Below are 19,183 nucleotides of genomic sequence, written 5' to 3'. Positions count from 1 at the left end.
CAAGACTTTTCCTAGAGCTGGCCGCCCGGCCAAACTGAGCAATCGGGGGAGAAGAGCCTTGGTCAGGGAGGTGACCAAGAACCCAATGGTCACTCTGACGGAGCTCCAGAGTTCCTCTGTGGAGGTGTGAGAAACTTCCAGAAGGACAACCATCTCTGCAGCACTCCACCAATCAGGCCTTTATGGTAGAGTGGCCAGACGGAAACCACTCTTCAGTAAAAGGCACATGACAGCCCACTTGGAGTTTGCCAAAAGACTCAGACCATGAGAAGCAAGATTCTCTGGCCTGAATTCCAAGTGTCACATCTGGAGGAAACCTGGCACCATCCCCACAGTGAAGCATGGTGGCAGCATCGTGCTGTGGGGATGTTTTTCAGCAGCAGGGACTGGAAGACAAGTCAGGATCGAGGGAAAGATGAACAGAGCAAACTACAAAGAGATCCTTGATGAAAACCTGCTCCAGAGTGCTCAGGACCTCAGACTTGGGGCGAAGATTCACCTTCCAGCAGAACAACAKCCCTAAGCACACAGCCAAGGCATCGCAGGAATGGCTTCGGGACAAGTACTTCAGTGGCCAAGCCAGAGCCTAGATTCGAACCCAATCTAGCATCTGGAGAGACATGAAAATAACTGTGCAGTGACGCTCCCCATCCAACCTGGCATAGCTTGAGAGGATCTGCAGAGAGAAAAATGGGAGAAACTGYCCAAATACTGGTGTACCAAGCTTGTTGCGTCATACCCAAGAATACTCGAGGCTCTAATCGCTGCCAAAAGTGCTTCAACAAAGTACTGAGTAAAGGCTCTGAATACTTATGTAAATGTGGTATTTCRGTTTTATTTGTAATAAATTTGCAACATTTTCAAAAAACATTGTTTTTGCTTTGTCATTATGGGGTATTGTGTGTAGAAATAGTTGWAGTAACACATTTCTTGTTAACGAACTATAGTTTTGGCAAGTCGGTTAYGACATCTACTTTGTGCATGACACAAGTAATTTTTCCAACAATTGTTTACAGACAAATTATTTCACTTAATTCACTGTATCACAATTCCAGTGGGTCAAAAGTTTACATACATTAAGTTGACTGTGCCTTTAAACAGCTTGGAAAATTCCAGAAAATGTGATGGCTTTAGAAGCTTCTGATAGGCTAATTTACATCATTTGACTCAATTGGAGGTGTACCAGTGGATGTATTTCAAGGTCTAGCTTCAAACTCAGTGCCTCTTTGCTTGACATCAAGGGAGAATCAAAAGAAATCAGCCAAGACCTCAGAAAAAAAAATTGTAGACCTCCACAAGTCTGGTTCATCCTTGGGAGCAGTTTTCAAACGCCTGAAGGTACCACATTCATCTGTACAAACAATAGTACACAGGTATAAACACCATGGGACCACGCAGCCGTCATACTGCTCAGGAAGGAGACGTGTTCTGTCTCCTAGAGATGAACATACTTTGGTGCGAAAAGTGCAAATCAATCCCAGAACAACAGCAAAGGACCTTGTGTAGATGCTGGAGGAAACAGGTACAAAAGTATCTATATCCACAGTAAAGAAGTCCACAAGCTTCCCAACAATTTAAAGGCAATGCTACCAAATACTAATTGAGTGTATGTAAACTTCTGACCCACTGGGAATGTCATGAAAGAAATAAAAGCTGAAATTAAATTATTCTGACATTTCACATTCTTAAAATAAAGTGGTGATCCTAGTAGAAAGAGGAGGAAGGGAAGCGCTACTAAGGTACACTATAGTATATTTTGGTAGATAGAAGGTGCTCTTTGGTAAAAGGTGTAAATTGGTCATCAAAAAGAAAGGAGGACCAAGGCACTCTTCATATAATTAATTAAAATGCCTTTATTAGTATGGCATGTTCAATAGAAACAAAGTTGTTTAAAAACCGACGCGTTTCGGCTGCATGGCCTTCGTCAGGGAGTACAGAAAAAGGAGAATACAATGTCCTCTTTTGAAAGGCTTTTCCAATTAGCCCTAATTAGAAGAGGGAGTGGTTACCAAATTGGAGTGGTGATCCTAACTGACCTAAGACGGGGAATTTTTACTAGGATTAAATGCCAGGAATTGTGAAAAACTGAGTTATATTTGGCTAAGGTGTATGTAAACTTCCGACTTCAACTGTAGATGAGGGAAAAATAAAATGTAATCAATTTTAGAATAAGGCTGTAATGTAACAAAATTTGGGAAAAGTCAAAAGTGGTCTGAATACTTTCCAAAGGCACTATGTAGAAAACAATGCTGGGCTAGGAGTGTAAACATATTTTCCTTCTGGGACCTCTTTGTACAGTTGAACTGACTGGCTTGAACAATTTTAGACTGACTGATCTGAGGGGTCTGAATACTTTCCAAATGTGTTGCCGTGAAAAAGTATTTGCCTTTTGGATTTCTCTATTTTTGCAAATGTTTGATACTGAAAGTTATCAGATCTTCAACCAAACACTAATGTTTGATAAAGGGAATCTGAGTTTGCAAATAACAGAAAAAAATTATACTTTATTGATAGAATTACCAAAGTTACACAACACCCAATTCCCCCTGTGTGAAAAGGTAATTGCCCACTTACACTCTAACTGGTTGTGCCACCTTTTAGCTGCAAAGACTGCAACAATGCTTCATGTAGTTGATTATAAGTCCCTCACATCACTGTYTAGGAATGTTGGCCCACTCTTGCATGCAGAACTGCTTTAACTCAGCGACATGTGTGGGTTTTCAAGCATGAACTGCTTAATTCAAGTCCTGCTACAACATCTCAATTGGGATTAGGTCTGGATATTGACTTAACCATTCCAAAACGTTACATTTTTTGCCTTTTTAGACATTTTCATGTAGACTTGATTGTGTGTTTTGGATCATTGTCTTGCTGCATGAACCAGCTGCGCTTCAGCTCACAGACGGACGGCCTGACATTCTCCTGTAGAATTCTCTGATAATAGAAGGAACCATGAGTTCTGCTCTGTAAGGCAAGTCATCCAGGTCTTGAGGCAGCAAAGCATCCCCAAACTATCACACTACCACCACCATGCTTGTCRGTTTTGGTATGAGATTTTTACTGTGGATTGCAGTGTTTGGATATTTTTCCCAAACGATTTCCGAGGGAGTGCTCACATGCGGTGTTGAGCTGTTAAAGTGATAATTTGAGAGGTCCTCCTCTATGCTTTAATTTAGTTGCAACTTTAGTTGTGATACAAACCTTAGGGTTCTYAGGCTGCATGATGCAACTCYAATGATGATTTGAAAAAAGTTGCATGTAAGGCATGAGCTCTGCTCTGTTTCTTGTGCAGGCTGRACACACTTCATCAGTMTCTCATTCACAATTTGACAAGCACTTGATKATTTTTTCAGAATATTCTCAATTGAATCTGGTCTTTACATATAGCTTAAGATAATACAGTTTGTGTGGAATTTATTTTTCAGTCTGCACTCAAATAGTGAATGGAGGTTACCTGCAGTTACATTTTTAATATGCCAGGTAGGCTGCACCAGTTGTAAAGCAGAATAATGTGGTTAATTGTAAGAATTTAACAAATATAGCAGCACTAGAAAGCTGGGATCCTCTTTTAAATAGTGGCCAGTCAACTCTGTTTTCACACGCGATTGAGCAATGACTCGGCTAATAAGAACAAGTTTCACTCTGTAGGCTATGGGCTCTCGAACCCTGTTTCAAGTGTCCTAGGCCTGTAGATTATGGTTGATAGATTACGCTTAGAATTAATTGGCCACTAGTTTTATTAAAAACCTTATCAAAACATTGGGCTAGGCTACATGATGCATGTGACTATGAGTTGAAAAAGTCGCAAAAAATGGGGGGGAATACATGTCATTCGTATGCACTTGAATAGAGAATGGATGATTAWTTTCCTGCGGTTCATTTTCATGCCAGCCAGGCCATCTACTCCGGTTGTAACACGAAGCAATGTGCTTAATTTGAGGAAAGTTGAGATTTAAATATAGTAGGCCTAGCCTATAGAAAGCTGATGGATCCTCTTTTTAATAGAGGTCATCAAAATTTTTCACGAAATTGCATGGCCTATAGAGGATGTTGCGCAACATGGGGAACCAATGTTGAACATTTTGGTTCCCCCCAGCAATGAGGAGCCGGCTCTCGRTGCGCAGCAGGTGGTCCTATTCCGCTGAAACGCCAAATGCCAGGGCTCTCATGAAGTGTTTGATTTGATTTTTGATRCCATTTGCGTTGCTGTCAGAGTGATTAGAGGGACAATAGAGCACTGAGTACCAGACCATTAGCGACTGGCCGTTTAGCAAGTAGTTCTAATGACCATCAGTGGCATCAGAGCGCAGTTTTGGAGAAGCCTAGTTACGGTGACTCAGCGGTCARGTGAAGTTTAACTGCGGCCATGAATGGTGACTGTTGATGTAGGGCTAATACAGTCACTGTAATAGCCCTAGTGGTGTCGCGTTTGACTTGAGCTCATCCCACAACTAATTTCACTCAACTTCAGTTATTTGGGTGACGTGTTACTGCTGGTCACAATTTTTTTCATAGAAAAAAGCGTGCTAAAAAGGCAGAAGTGACCATATATCTATTTTAAAACATTGCTTTGTGTTATGCATATCTGTTTTAGCCATCATGAATTTCCTCATCTTTGTGCCATAAAGCAACATGAACAACAAAGCAATGTCCACAGTTGTGCATTGCACTCCTCATGGGGTAATGGACTATCTTGTTAGTGTTAATTCAGTCATCCCAAACAGGGAAATYACTCTCCTCGGCCTCCTCATCTCTTTTGAACTTCCCGGACTTTCTTCCCCTTCTCACTCTCCCTGTTTCTCTCTCAACGCCCTCCCTCTCTTGCTTTCTCAGTGAGTCCAGTATCTGCCAGGTGCGAGCCACGGTCATGCAGTATGATGATGGTAACAAGCGCTGGGTGCCGGCGGGTGAGGGGGGCCAGGCCATCAGCAGGGTCCAGATCTACCACAACCCCGTGGCCAACACATTCCGAGTGGTGGGACGCAAGATTCAGGCCGACCAGCAGGTAACTAGTGTACACACACACACACACCATGAACAGAGAAATTCCTAAGATGCACTGTCTAATAATCGATAGAGCAAAATATGAACACAACATGTATTGTTGGTCCCATTTTTCATGAGCTGAAATAAAGTATTCCAGAACTTTTCCATACGCACAAAAACCTTATTTCTTTCAAATTTGGTGCACAAATTTGTTTACATCCCTGTTAGTGAGCATTTCTCCTTTGCCAAGATAATCCATCCACCTGACAGGTGTGGCATATCAATAAGCTCATTAAACAGTGTGATCATTACAGAGGTGCACCTTGTGATGGGGACAAAAAAAGGCCACTCATAAATGTGCAGTTGTGTCACACAACACAATGCCACAGATMTCTCAAGTTTTGAGGTAGCGTGGAATTGGCATGCTGACTGCAGGAATGTCCACCAGAGCTGTTGCCAGATAATTTAATGTTCATTTCTCTTCCATAAGCCGCCTCAAACGTTGTTTTAGAGAATTTGTCAGTACATCCAACCGGCCTCACAACCGCAGACCACGTGTAACCACGCTTGCAACAACTACGGTGGCTCATCAAGATCAGTCGCGACCCGACCAATATGTTGGCTAATAAAGATCAAACGCATTTTACAGTTCACGTCACAGAAATGGGTAAACAGCAAGTACAGTAAATTCCGATATGATATCAAATGGAAAAATGCAACTGATATCGATATGGACATTCCATATTGGTGACCACCACTAATACAGTGTGTGTGTATATACAGTACCAGTCAAAAGTTTGGACACACCTACTCATTCCAGAGTTTATTTTTTACTATTTTCTACATTGATTTCTTCACTATTATTCTACAAACTATGAAATAACACATGGAATCATGTAGTAACCCATAAAGTGTTAAACAAATCAAAATATATTTTATATTTTTCAACGCAGCCCCTTTAGCCTTGATGACAGCTTTGCACACGTTTGGCATTCTCTCATCCAGCTTCACCGGAGTTCCCACATATGCTGGGCACTCGTTGGCTGCTTTTCGTTCACTCTGCGGTCCAACTCATCGCAAACCATCTCAATTGGGTTGAGGTCGGGAGATTGTAGAGGCCAGGTCATCTGATGCAGCACTCCATCACTCTCCTTCTTGGTCAAATAGCCCTTACACAGTCTGGAGTTGTTTTGGGTCATTGTCCTCTTGAAAAATGAATGATAGTCCAACTAAGTGCAAACCACATGGGATGGCATATCACTGCAGAATGCTGTGGTAGCAATGCTGGTTAAGTATGCCTTGTATTCTAAATAAATCACTGACTGTGTCACCAGCAAAGCACCATCACACCACCTTCTCCATGCTTCATGGTGGGAACCATACATACAGAAATCATCTTGTCACCTTCTCTGCGTCTCACTAAGACACGGCAGTTGGAACCAAAAATCTCAAATTTGGACTCWTCAGACCAAAGGACAGATTTCCACTGGTCTAATGTCCATTGCTCGGGTTTCTTGAKCCAAGCAAGTCTCTTCTTATTATTGGTGTCCTTTAGTATTGGCTTTTTATTGGTGCCCATTTATTTTGGCTGCAATTTCTGAGACTGGTAACGCTAATGAACTTATCCTCTGCAGAAGAGGTAACTCTGGGTCTTCCTTTCCTGTGGCGGTCCTCATGAGTGCCAGTTTCATCATAGTTCTTGAAATTTTCCACATTGACTGACCTTCATGTCTTAAAGTAATGATGGACTGTCGTTTCTCTTTGCTTATTTGAGCTGTTCTTGCCATAATATGGACCTGGTCTTTCACCAAATYGGTCTATCTTCTGTATACCACCCCTACCTTGTCACAACACAACTGATTGGCTCAAACGCATTAAGGAAAGAAATTCCACCAATTAACTTTTAACAAGGAACACCTCTTAATTTAAATGCATTCCAGGTGACTACCTCATGAAGCTGGTTGAGAGAATGCCAAGAGTGTGCAAAGCTGTCAAGGCAAAGGGACTGTACTTGGAAGAATCTCAAATATAAAAMATATTTTGATTTGTTTAACACTTTTTGGGTTACTACATGATTCCATATGTGTTATTTCATAGGTTGATGTCTTCACTATTATTCTAACTCTTGAATGAATAGGTTTGTCCAAACTTTTGACTGGTACTATATACCGTGCCTTTGAAAAGTATTCAGAACCCTTGACTGACAGAAATACCTTATTTATATAAGTATTCAGACCCTTTGCRATGAGACTTGAAATTGAGGTCAGGTGCATCCTGTTTTCATTGATCATCATTGAGATTTTTTTACAACTTGATTGGAGTCCACCTGTGGTTAATTCAATTGATTGGACATGATTTGGAAAGGCACACATCTGTCTATATAAGGTTCCATAGTTGACAGTGCATGTCAGAGCAAAACCCAAGCCATGAGGTCAAAAGGAATTGTCCGTAGAGCTCCGAGACAGAATTGTGTCGAGGCACAGATCTGGGGAAGTGTACCAAAAAATGTCTGCAGCATTGAGAGGTCCCCAAGAACACAGTGGCCTCAATCATTCTTAAAAGGAAAAAGTTTGGAACCTCCACGACTCCAACTGAGAAACAAGATTCTCTGTTCTGATGAAACCAAGATTAAACTCTTTGGCCTGAATGCCAAGCGTCYCATCTTGAGGAAACCAGGCACCATCCCTATAGCGAAGCATGGTGGTGGTGGTGGCAGCATCACGCTGTGGGGATGTTTTTCAGCTGGAGGGACTGGGAGACTCGTCAGGATCGAGGTAAAGATGCACGGAGCAAAGTATAGCGAGATCCCTGATGAAAACCTGCTCCAGAGAGCTCAGGACCTCAGACTGAGGTGAAGGTTAACATTCCAACGGGACAGCGACCCTAAGCACACAGCCAAAACAACGCAGGAGTGGCTTCAGGTCAAGGCTCTGAATATCCTTGAGTGGCCCAGCCAGTGCCTGGACTTGAACCTGATCGAACATCTCTGGAAAAACATAAATAGCTGTGCAGCGACGCTCCCCATCCAACCTGACAGAGTTTGAGAGGATCTGCAGAGAAGAATGGGAGAAACTCCCCAAATACAGGTGTGRCAAGCTTGTATACCCGAGAAGACTCGTTGCTCTAATCGCTGCCAAAGGTGCTTCAACAAAGGACTGAGTAAAGGGTCTGAATACTTATGTAAATGTGATATTTCAGTTTATGTTTTTAATTATAAATTTGCGAAAATGTCCAATCCTTCGTTATGGGGTATTGTGTTTTAGATTGAGGGACAACAATTTGGAAAAAGTCAAGCGGACTGTAAATCTTGTGAGAGTTAGTACGTGGGTGCTATAACACTATATGGGAACCAGTCCCCTGTGCGTTTCCTTGCTGTCACACTCAGAGATTGTGGGTTAGGCTTTGTCCTTTTTTCTGTTGCTGCAGAATGTCAACATGCAGCCAGCAACCTCTGCTCATCAAGATTAGTCTCATTAGTATTGTTGGGGCTTTATGTGTCAGTAGTCTTCCTCTTTCTTTCAGTCTTCCCTATCTCACTTCTGTTTACTGTGTGACACTACCTCTGCTCTCGAGCTAATGCCTTCCTCTCACACTAGGGTAGTGGAAGACCKACACTAGCACTAGAGAGCCCTAACAAAGCCTAGCCTACGGTGTTGGAAAAAGTACTCCAWTGTCATACTTGAGTAAAATTAAAGATTCTTTAATAGGGAAAATGTATTCCAGTAAAAAGWAAATTTTGTCTTTAGAAATGTAGAGGAATTAAAGAAATATAAATTGTAAATTACAGATGCCCCAAAAAACTACTTAAGTAGTACTTCAAATGATTTTTTTTATTCATTACTTTACACCACTGCTAACCTAAAGGCTACTTTAGTTAAACTTATCCTAGCGTAGCATCTTTTTCAAAAGATCTGTTGCTTTGGAAAGGCAATGGAAGGTCCACACTAGTAGCACAAGACTTAGCCTCGCCTACCATAGTAGCTCAGTTTCACTAAAGGCTCTTGTTTTTTTTTTATTCACCACTGCGTCACTGGTTCCACAGAGAGGATTTATACTCATATTGGACCAACATGTATAATCCGATAAATAGCAATAGATGAACATAAAGGGATGTGAGGGGAACGATCTTGAAATTCAAAGGCTATAAAGACTATCTAGGTTCCACACACACACACACATTCTCGCAGTGAACGCATAATGTCATTCCACTTGTAGTTTCTCATTGCCTTTTTACTTCCTGTTTGACACTCCTAGGTGGTGATCAACTGCCCAATCGACAAGAGGCTGAAGTACAACCAGGCTACCGCCAACTTCCACCAGTGGCGGGAAGGCCGGCAGGTGTGGGGGATGAACTTTGGCAGCAAGGAGGAAGCTGTTCTCTTTGCCAACGGCATGATGCATGCCCTGGAGGTGATGAGTGCACTCACTGACTCAGGTAGGATCTATAATATAGGATCAAATATAAAAAACATTTTGCAAAATAAATGGTACTTTTTGTCCTGGTTCCTTTTTTTGTKTTTTGTTTCTCGCTGCAATCACGGATTGGATTGCTTAAAGATTTAATCTGCAGTAGGTGAAACAGCGCCATTGTCCACCCCACCGCTTTTGTCCTTGTGTTTGTTTAGTTGACGAAGCGGCGCGTCGATGGTAAAACAAATTGCAGTATACATTCTGCTGTTCTATAGCGCATGCAATGATGTCAGAGAAGAGGAAAAAAGTTGCTGTTTGCAGTAATATCACAAATGGACTTGGCAGTTTCACAATGAAGGATTCCAGCTTTAATCTATCTAATGGTGTTATTGCCAGAAGGAGAAGGGAAGGATGCATTTTGTAAAGTATTTTAACAGGACTACTAAAATACTCACTCACTCACTCACTCAGTCTGTTTCTCTCCTCAGGCTACTCCTCTCTCCCCCGCCCTGTCCAGAATGGACCCTCCCCAGAGGAGCTGGAGCAACAGAGGAGGTACCATTCACATGATTTTAGTTGGAGGTGGGGGGGTGCAGATGATCTGGTTTCTGTCAGCAYAGGGGAGATGAAAGTATTGCAACTGTTGTTTTTTTGTTATTGTTTTACTAAGACCGGTGAAAGGGAACTTGGCTATTGCCTATCTGACTGTTGTTTAGTAGATKATTTGTGTATTTTAAGTATAAGTCTCTATACTTATTTACATTTTGCTAGGGTAAATGGTGTTCACAATGCTCAGTATAGATAGACCGTTCTAAAACGCTGCCCCCTAGAATTCCAGCAACAAGTACAGAATATTGGACAAGACCAGTGCTTCTCAATTATTTTCTGTTACGCCCCCCRTAGGAAGAAGTAAACATTTCGCGCCCCCCAACTCTCCGCCGCGACTGTAAATAGTATCATTTGTCTATAAAATTGTTATAAGTACACCTCTGCATAACATTGTATCCTTATTAACATTAAAGAAAACAAAAAAACAAAAAAGAAATAAATATAGATCAACTTACAACAAAGAATAACTTTATTAACATTGTTTTTTAGTCTGTAACAGAAAAGACTTAAAGTGCATCAATTTGCCTGAAATGAAGCGGGGTTTGAAGCATGATACTGCAACTCTCAGCTCCTGCTCAATGTTTAGCTGGGACCTGTACTTGGTCTTCAGTGCAGCAAACAGCAGAGAAGCCAGTCCCTCACAAAGATAAGATGTTGCAAAAGGAAGAAGAATGCCCATGGCCCTCTGCAATAAGAGTGGATACTGCCTCTCTACACTCAGCCAGAATTCACTCAGTGTCTGTGATTGGAACCTCAGTCTCAATGTGGATCAGACGTCATATCAATGAACTGGTCTCCTCTGCAGAGCTGAAACCAGTTGGAGCTGGTGCATTGAAAGGATCTCTCACCCAGTCATATTGGAACTGTTTTCAGGGAAGTACTTTTAAAGAATCCCATCAGTGATGAATATGCTCCTTAATATATGAATCACTGAGGTGCATCATAAGTCAGTAGTGTCAACAAATTCATGCAGGTTCTCGAATGAATCAGTATTTCCTTCATCAAGTCGCCTGCCCACATTGCAAGCTTTCGAGTGAAAGAGCTGATCTTGTCTGTGACCTGAGGGAGGTGTTTATCTTCCCTTGAAGCTGTAGATTTAGTTCATTTAGCTTTCCAAATATGTCACTCAGGTAGGCCAGTTTTGCCAGGAAGTTCTCATCACAAAATTCTTCTGCGAGGTCATACTTGTGCTCCTGCTCCGAAACATTCTTATCTGCTCTCTGAGCTCAAAAACTCGGGACAAGACTTTTTCTCGTGACAGCCACCTTGCTTCACTGTGAAACAGCACAGCTTGATGTTCTCCTACAGATAGCAGAGAATACTCTTGTTTTAGTGGTCTGGTCTTTATAAAATTGACTACACCTACAATGTAGTCATAACTCCCTTAATTCAGAGGAAAGGTGCCTTGATGCCAGTGCTTCTCTGTGTATAGCACAGTGTGCCCACTCAGCATTAGGTGAGGCTTCTTGATGAGTGCCCGAAGTTTTTTCTCATCCCTGCCATGGTCTGTGCACCATCACTGCAAACACCAATGCAGTTCTCCCACTTTAGCCCATTCTCAGTCAGGAAGCAGTCCAGCATTTTGAATAGCTCTTTCAGCTGTGGCTTGTCTCTGACATATTACAAATAAGTAGATCCTCACACAGGGAGTTTGTCATGTCAAAACGTACATAAGCGATAAACAATAGTTTTGTTGCTGTCAGTTGCTTCATCGAACTGTAAGGCAAAACGTTTGTTTTTGAGTTTATCTACCAGCTGTTCTTTAAGATCGTTAGCAATGTCATTTATACGTCTGGCGACAGTGTCAGTGGACTGAGGGATAGTTTTTATTTTTGCAGCACTGCCGTCATCCAGCATGACAGAGACCATGTCTAATGCTGCAGGCAGTATCAGCTCCCTCTGCTATGGAGTGGGTTTTTTGTTGCACTGAGCAATTTGGTACGCCACCTTATATGATGCTAACAGTGCTCGCTGGTTTACTGAAGTAGCATTCACAAAGCGGGACGATTGTTGGCAATATTCGGCACGTTTTCGCTGAAAGAACTCAAGCGGCTTTCAGCTGATTGGATGTGTAATGTCTTTAAGTGACGCCTTAATTTATTTGGCTTCATGCTGTCACTGCCAAAACATTTTTAGACACAGTAAAACATACCGGTCTTTCCTCGTCTCCCACCGTAGTCACAGTGAAGCCAAGCGCTACATACGCCTTCGTCATATTTCCTCGTCTTAGCTTCGGAGACTTAACGATTATCTCCGTATCTCTCCGCCTTTCTTTTCATCCCTGTTAAATATTTTTCCATGGTGTCTCTTAAGGGTTTGTTATCTGCACTTCATATCTCCTGCTCTGTGCTGTGTGCTCTTGTTCGGTGCAAAAAWAACTACTCCCTGCGGCAAAAAAAAGCATGTTCCCCGGGGTCACACGCGCCTCCCCTGGCATCGCTCCGAGCCCGAGCGCGCCCCACTATTTGAGAAGGACTGGACTAGACTGTAGACTGAATCATCCCAATCAGTTCACATGCCTACAATTCTGAACATTACAGATGGGAGAGTAATGAACAGAATAAACATGCCTTCAGAAAGTATTCATACCCCTTGACTTATTCCACATTTTGTTGTGTTACAGCCTGAATTCAAAATGGATTAAATAAATACAAAATGCAGGCATCTACACACAATACCCCATAATGACGTGAAAACATGCTTTTAGAAATGTTTGCTAATTTATTGAAAATGAAATACAGAAAGATCTTGTTTACATAAATGTTCACACCCCAGCCAATACATTTTAGAATTACCTTTGGTAGCGATTACAGCAGTGSGTCTTTCTGAGTAAGTCTCTAAGAGCTTTGCACACCTAGATTGTACAACATTTGCCCATTTTTATTATTTTCAAAATTCGTCAAGCTCTCTCAATTGGTTGTTGATCATTGCTAAACAACCATTTTCAATTATGTCACACATGCAGCTCACAAAAATATATGGAAATGTTTGCTCTATCCAAATTTACAACCAACTAATTGCAGCATTACCGCAAAAATGGGAGAGGCAAGTGGAAGGGGGAGAAAGTAAGACATTTGTCTGTCGGCCCTGCATTAAAGACCAAAATGGTTAAAGAAAATTGTGATGAATAAAAAAGTATACCAGTTTCATTTAGGGACCAAATGATTTACAGCTCTCCATACAGATTGCAAAATAGTCAGGTAGAGGTTTTCGATGTACCAATTCCATGGCAACTGATACACAAAATGACGCTGGATTCAAAACTTACGTTTTTCAATTATAATTATTTTACAAAATTCTTGCAACCAAGATTGCAATTTCTTGCATGGAATAGCCTTAATTTCTCAGAACAAGAATAGACTGACGAGTTTCAGAAGAAAGGTCTTTGTTTCTGGCCATTTTGAGCCTGTAATCGAACCCGCTGATGCTCCAGATACTCAACTAGTCTAAAGAAGGCCAGTTTTATTGCTTCTTTAATCAGAACAACAGTTTTCAGCTGTGCTAACATAATTGCAAAAGGGTTTTCTAATGATCAATTAGCCTTTTAAAATGATAAACTTTGATTAGCTAACACAACGTGCCATTGGAACACAGGAGTGATTGTTGCTGATAGTGGGCCTCTGTACGCCTATGTAGATATTCCATTAAAACTCTTCGGTTTCCAGCTACAATAGTCATTAGCTACAATAGTCAATAGTCATCACAACATTAACAATGTCTACACTGTATTTCAGGTTTACTGGGGAGTATCGCCTGGTCATTGATAATGGGATAGAGCAGACTGGTATAAACTGGTGTCTGAACAAACATGTTAGGTGTSACTTAAACCTAATACTGACTCTTACACACTCAGGTCCTGTGGCTCAGTTGGTAGAGCATGGGCGCTTGCAACACCAGGGTAGTGGGCTACATTCCTGCTGATGCCATCCATATGAAAATGAATGCAAGCACTACTGTTAGTCACTTTGGAATAAAGTGTTTGCTAAATAACATATTATTCTAATCTACTATACTGTATACACACTAATCTATAGTAACACACTCTAACCTACAATACACTGATCTCACATTGTACATGCACCTTTTGTGTGTCCCTGCGTTTATACTTGTGTGTGAACATTATTTTATAAAGAACTCTGTCTCCCTCCTCGCAGACTGGAGCTGCAGAGGCAGGAGCAGCAGGAGAGAGAGCGGCTGGAGAGCGAGAGACAGGCCGCACCCATCCCCCCTGCAGCCCCGCCTGCTCCTCCCTCTGCCCCCGGTGGCCCCCCGGCTCCCCCAGGACCGCCTCCACCCCCAGGCCCCCCACCTGCTGGCCCCCCACCCCCACCTGGCCCCCCACCACCCCCTGGGTCTGGGGCCCCACCTGCCCCACCTCAGTCTGGTGGAGGGGGAGGAGGAGGAGGGGGCGATGGAGGGGGTCTCGGTGGGCCCGGGGGACTAGCTGCAGCCCTAGCAGGAACCAAACTACGCAAATCGGCCAAGGTGAGACATGGCRGTTTTCCAGGTTGCATTTATCGCAGTCATACTGCACCTTTGACCAGATCTRACAAGGCTTGGAGAAGTGTTTAACGCAGGGCACTCCAAACCTGTTCCTGGAGCGCTACCGGCCCGGAAGTTTCTCGCTCCAAACCTAGTCTAACACACCTGATTCAAATAATTKGCTGGTTGATAAGCTGAATCAGGTTGGTCATAAACTGAGGTTGGAGCGAAAACCTACAGGAGGGTAGCTCTCCTGGAACAGGGTTGGAGAGCCCTGGTTTAACGTCTCAAGAACCACTCCAATATGATATAGTTGTCTTTTTTCAAAGACGCCTGCACAAACACGCCCCTTTTACTCCATATTCCATTGTTGATGCCTGATTTGATTTGATTTTTATAGTGTCATGCATCTTCAGGGTACCCAGGGAACATGGGCTTATGAGACACTGTATTTGCTGTAGCAGAATAAATAAATAATGTWTACAGTGTCTAGTGAAAGTCTATACACCKTTAGCACAGTCTWCACATTAGCTGTCTTARAAATACATCTAWTAAGGACTGGATCTTTCCCCCTACAGATCTATAGAACCTGCCCACATTTTTCAAGGTGAATGGAAATGATAGAACATTTTCCAAATGAATAACAAAAAACGAAGATGTCTTGATTGCATATGTCTTCGCACTCCACAGTTGATACAGCTATTACAGCTGTGAAGTTTTTTATTTTTATAAGACTCTACCAACTTTGCACAACTCTTAGGGCAACATATATCTATTGTTTTTGTCAAAATTGCTAAATCTAACTACAATTGTTTGGGAATCATTGATGGACAGCAATATTCAAGAAAAAATAAAGACTGTACTGGACCATTCAAGAACACTCCATTCTGGTGTGGCTCACGCATTAAAATGTGTGTAATTGTCCCACTGAAAAATACAAATCTGTCCCAAGTTTAGCTATTCAGAAGTCTGAGGCAGGTTTTCCTGTAACTTTTTACCTGGACTTCTTTCATATTTTTGATCCTGACATACAGTACTCCCCAGTCCCTGCCTGTGACAAGCATACCCATAACATGATGCTGCCACCACAATAATTGGCAATACAGAGTTTCACTCGTGTTGTATTGGATTTGACCCAAACCTCTCGTTTTTAACTCAGGTCAAATTAAATATGAAAGGAGCAAAGTCCAGGTAAAAAGGTTGGSAGAAACCCTGTCATAGTCTTCTGAAACCTAACCCTGCGATAGTTTCATTTTTCAGTGGGACAATTACACAAAAGTTAATGCCAAAGACATACGTGAATGACTTTCCAAGCGGTGTTGAGTGTTCATGAATGGTTTAGTCTCAGCCCTGACTTAAATCTGCTTGAAAATCAGTGACATCAATGATTCCCAACCAAATTTTCTGTACATACAGAAATGAAACACAAAATAAATGCCTTTTTTTCATTTACAACTTTAATTTATAATCATGTCACATCTTCCAAGCTTTGGAGACCAGGAKCACTTATTTCCTAAATAGCCGTTCAAGTTTTTCTTAACAGGAACTATTCTGGKTTAGTGATTTTCGTTACAACATTGTTGTATATTCAGTGAGTTGGACACCTTTCAAATGCTTCATTCCTTCCTKCCTTGAGGTAATCACTGGTCTGTAAGTGAGTGGATATAGGTGAAGACATGGTTTCCATCTTTCACAAATCTTTGTCATATCAGTGATTTCCTTAAAGAAGGAAGGGAAGAAAAAAAATTGCATCTTGAAAGAGCCTGTTTATCTCTGTAGGAGGATGGTGGTGCGGCAGCACCTCCTCCATCGGGAGGYGGAGGAGGAGGTGGTGGTGGGGGAGGAAATCTGATGGGGGAGATGAGTGCCATCCTGGCCCGACGGTGAGCCACTGCCTTAGCCTTTGTTACATGTGGGGCTGGACGAGTGTGTGATTAGTGTTTACGTCAAGTGTTTGTGTTTGTCGAGTGTGTGTGTGTGTGTGTGTGATTACGATCATATGGCTTTGCGTGCGTAAGATTGCAGAGGCTAAGCTGTTGTCTTCATTGTCTTTTTGTACAGGAAGAAAATGTCAGATAATCCAGGCGTAAAGAAGGATGTGCCCAGCAATGTAAGTCTATTGTAAATCATCTTTAGTAGAGACAACAATCCTCTCATAATGAATCCTTAAGAGTGTGTGTGTGTGTGTGTAAGCTGCAAGTCACACTGTGGTAAAGGGATGAAGCAATGTCATTTTATGCTTTTAGGAAGACTCCTCAAAGTCCTCAGGCCAAGGTGGTGAGTAGATCCACTGAAGTCTTCATTCACTACTGTATTTGACTGGGTGTGCACATGGGGGCTGTTCCAGAAAGCATATATTTTCAAGAAATATTCATTAGGCACCACCAAATGAACAAAAACGCACCGAAACGGGGATGGACTAGCTGAACTTGTCCAAAAAGAAACAGCCCCCATGTGCATACTCATTTTTGGTTTCTTTTGCTATTTTTTTTCTTCTGCGGTGTGCACTAATGAATACAACCCAGATCTCTTGTCTCATATGAATTTTCTTCTCTCCTTTGTCTGATTTGAAATGCTGTGAAGCATTTTTTGGCCTTTTTATTGACTAAAATATCATATATATTCTTTGATGTTTCATAATTCTCATGATCTCCTTTTGCCAAGACAGACAGCCTCAGGAGACCGTGGGAGAAATCAGCCACCATTCCAAGGTAGGGAACTCCCTGGTCAGTTGAACATCAACACAATTAACACCACCACACTCTCGTCTCTGGTACCTGTGGTGCAGGAAATTACAGCCCAGTTCACCTCCCCCCTGTTCATTACTTTTCTACAGTAATTGTTTTTATGTTTTCTATGGGGGMACAAAACTAGGCAGGCACAAATTCWATCTTTTTCTATCCCACCTCTGTAAAGAGAGCGTGTTTTMAGAGAATCTTGCATGTCTCAAACAGGACTAACTCAACCACCAAGACCCAGCTGCAGGAGAGCAGCCCCACCTCCACCACCCCTGCTCTTCCTCCCGCCCCCCCATCTCCATCCTCTGCCCCATTGCCCAGGTACACCCTATTTGCCCCACCCTACCCTTATCCCTAGACCCTAATGCTGGCGCTCCATGTCTGTCTACAGCTTCTCCGCAGCTACTCCACTSGTGTAGGGTGAAGTTGCCCTTAGACACTGGTCTTGGGTCAGTTTTGCATTTCRCCCCACTAATGGTTAAAGTTAGGATTGGGGAGAGGAAGCTGATATTAGATCTGTACCAAGGGGAAACTTCACCCTGGAGTGTCCCACTAGGGAACTACCAACAGCCCTGTGTGCTGCGTGTGGCCTCTTGTGCCAAGGGATTAAGCAACACAATGCTTTGAACATTTTAGTTTTTMCCCTAGCACTAACACATCTYATTCTATTCAAAGGCTTGATGATGATGATGATTGATTGGTTGAATCCAGTAATGTATTTTAGTGCAAGGGCAAAACCTAAAATGTGCACCTCTCCAGGACCAGGATTGAGAAACACTCTGCTTTAGGTCCTAGCAATCCTCAAATACAATCTTTTTTTGGCCTTGGTTGTGGTCAATTTGCAATGTACACATTATTTCCCGGCCTCCCAACCATTTACCCAACAAAAATCTAGTTTCCTACACCTGCCCTAGGCATTGGTGTAGATTTGAAGGGATTGGATGGGTATAAGCAATATGGTTAAAAAAAAAAATCCACTTAGCCTATCAGAGGGTAAGGTAGGGAAACTAGCATATTGTTTATAGTACCAGTCCAATTCTTTCGTATCTACATCAAGTGCCAAGAGGTTAGGGTCTGTTTCTGGACTGGTGCCTCTCTCGTCGAACAATTGTCTCACCCCCTCAGATTTGGAAACAAAATGGATTAACTCAAGATCAGTGGCTATGATAAGTTAAATCTGGTGTACTAGTACATAGTTGAAAAAAATTTTTTTGCAAGTAATGTAGCCAAAGTCACGCCACACTGACCATTGAAAATACTTCAGTTTCTATGTCTGTACAACACCAGCAGAGGGGTATTATCCACTCCTCATTGGTCTGCTATGGCTGTTACCACAGTGACAAGATGGCTGGATAGCAGCGTATTTAACTAGGCAAGTCAGTTAAGAACAAATTCTTATTTACAATGACTGCCTACACCGGCCGAACCTGGGCCAATMGTGCACCTCCCTATAGGACTGCCAATCAAAGCCAMATGTGATACAGCCTGGATTCGAACTAGGGTGTCTGTAGTGATGCCTCTAGCACTGAGATACAGTGSCTTAGACCACCGCGCCACTCGGGAGCGTAACAACCCGCCACTTTTGGCCAAACTGAGCTTCTATATCCTTGGTCTTTGTTGTTGACCTCCCGCTCTCTGCCCATCTTGTCCCACCATTCACTCCTTTTTTCCCCATTCTCTACCTGTTTCTCTCTCATCTCTCTCCTTCTCCCATCGCTCTTACTCCCGTCTCGCCACTCTCTCTCCTTCTCCCATCGCTCTCGCTCCTCTCTCCCTTTCTCCTTCTCCCATCGCTCTCACTCCCCTCTCTGTCTATGTGTTTCTATCAGGATGAAGGCAGTGAACAACACCACGGCCAGCACAGGCAGTGAAGAKACAGAGATGGAGAGAATCAAGCAGGTAAGCTCCACCTTTGACCTGTTTAGGTTGTGTTTTAAAGGATTACTGTCATGTAGACT

The 19,183-nt window shown here is 42.4% G+C and overlaps 1 protein-coding gene across 3 annotated transcripts in view; it reads left to right on the top strand.

Moving 5' to 3' along the window:
* The window catches only part of LOC111981666 (vasodilator-stimulated phosphoprotein), a 32,771-nt gene that overhangs the window by 9,755 nt on the left and 3,833 nt on the right, over positions 1-19,183 (top strand). For 2 of the 3 annotated variants that reach the window (XM_024013048.2, XM_024013049.2), the window contains exons 2-11: positions 4,834-5,005; positions 9,241-9,421; positions 9,885-9,951; positions 14,160-14,490; positions 16,267-16,370; positions 16,549-16,597; positions 16,734-16,764; positions 17,156-17,198; positions 17,442-17,546; positions 19,055-19,124. In XM_024013048.2, coding sequence (XP_023868816.1) covers positions 4,834-5,005; positions 9,241-9,421; positions 9,885-9,951; positions 14,160-14,490; positions 16,267-16,370; positions 16,549-16,597; positions 16,734-16,764; positions 17,156-17,198; positions 17,442-17,546; positions 19,055-19,124 — 1,153 coding nt within the window. The remainder of the gene's footprint in view (positions 1-4,833; positions 5,006-9,240; positions 9,422-9,884; positions 9,952-14,159; positions 14,491-16,266; positions 16,371-16,548; positions 16,598-16,733; positions 16,765-17,155; positions 17,199-17,441; positions 17,547-19,054; positions 19,125-19,183) is intronic. The other variant, XM_024013050.2, reaches the window with a different exon arrangement.

Source organism: Salvelinus sp. IW2-2015, linkage group LG20 (genome assembly GCF_002910315.2).
Source record: "Salvelinus sp. IW2-2015 linkage group LG20, ASM291031v2, whole genome shotgun sequence".
In the NCBI taxonomy this organism is placed as follows: domain Eukaryota; kingdom Metazoa; phylum Chordata; class Actinopteri; order Salmoniformes; family Salmonidae; genus Salvelinus; species Salvelinus sp. IW2-2015.
This window is presented reverse-complemented; position numbering and strand designations above follow the sequence as displayed.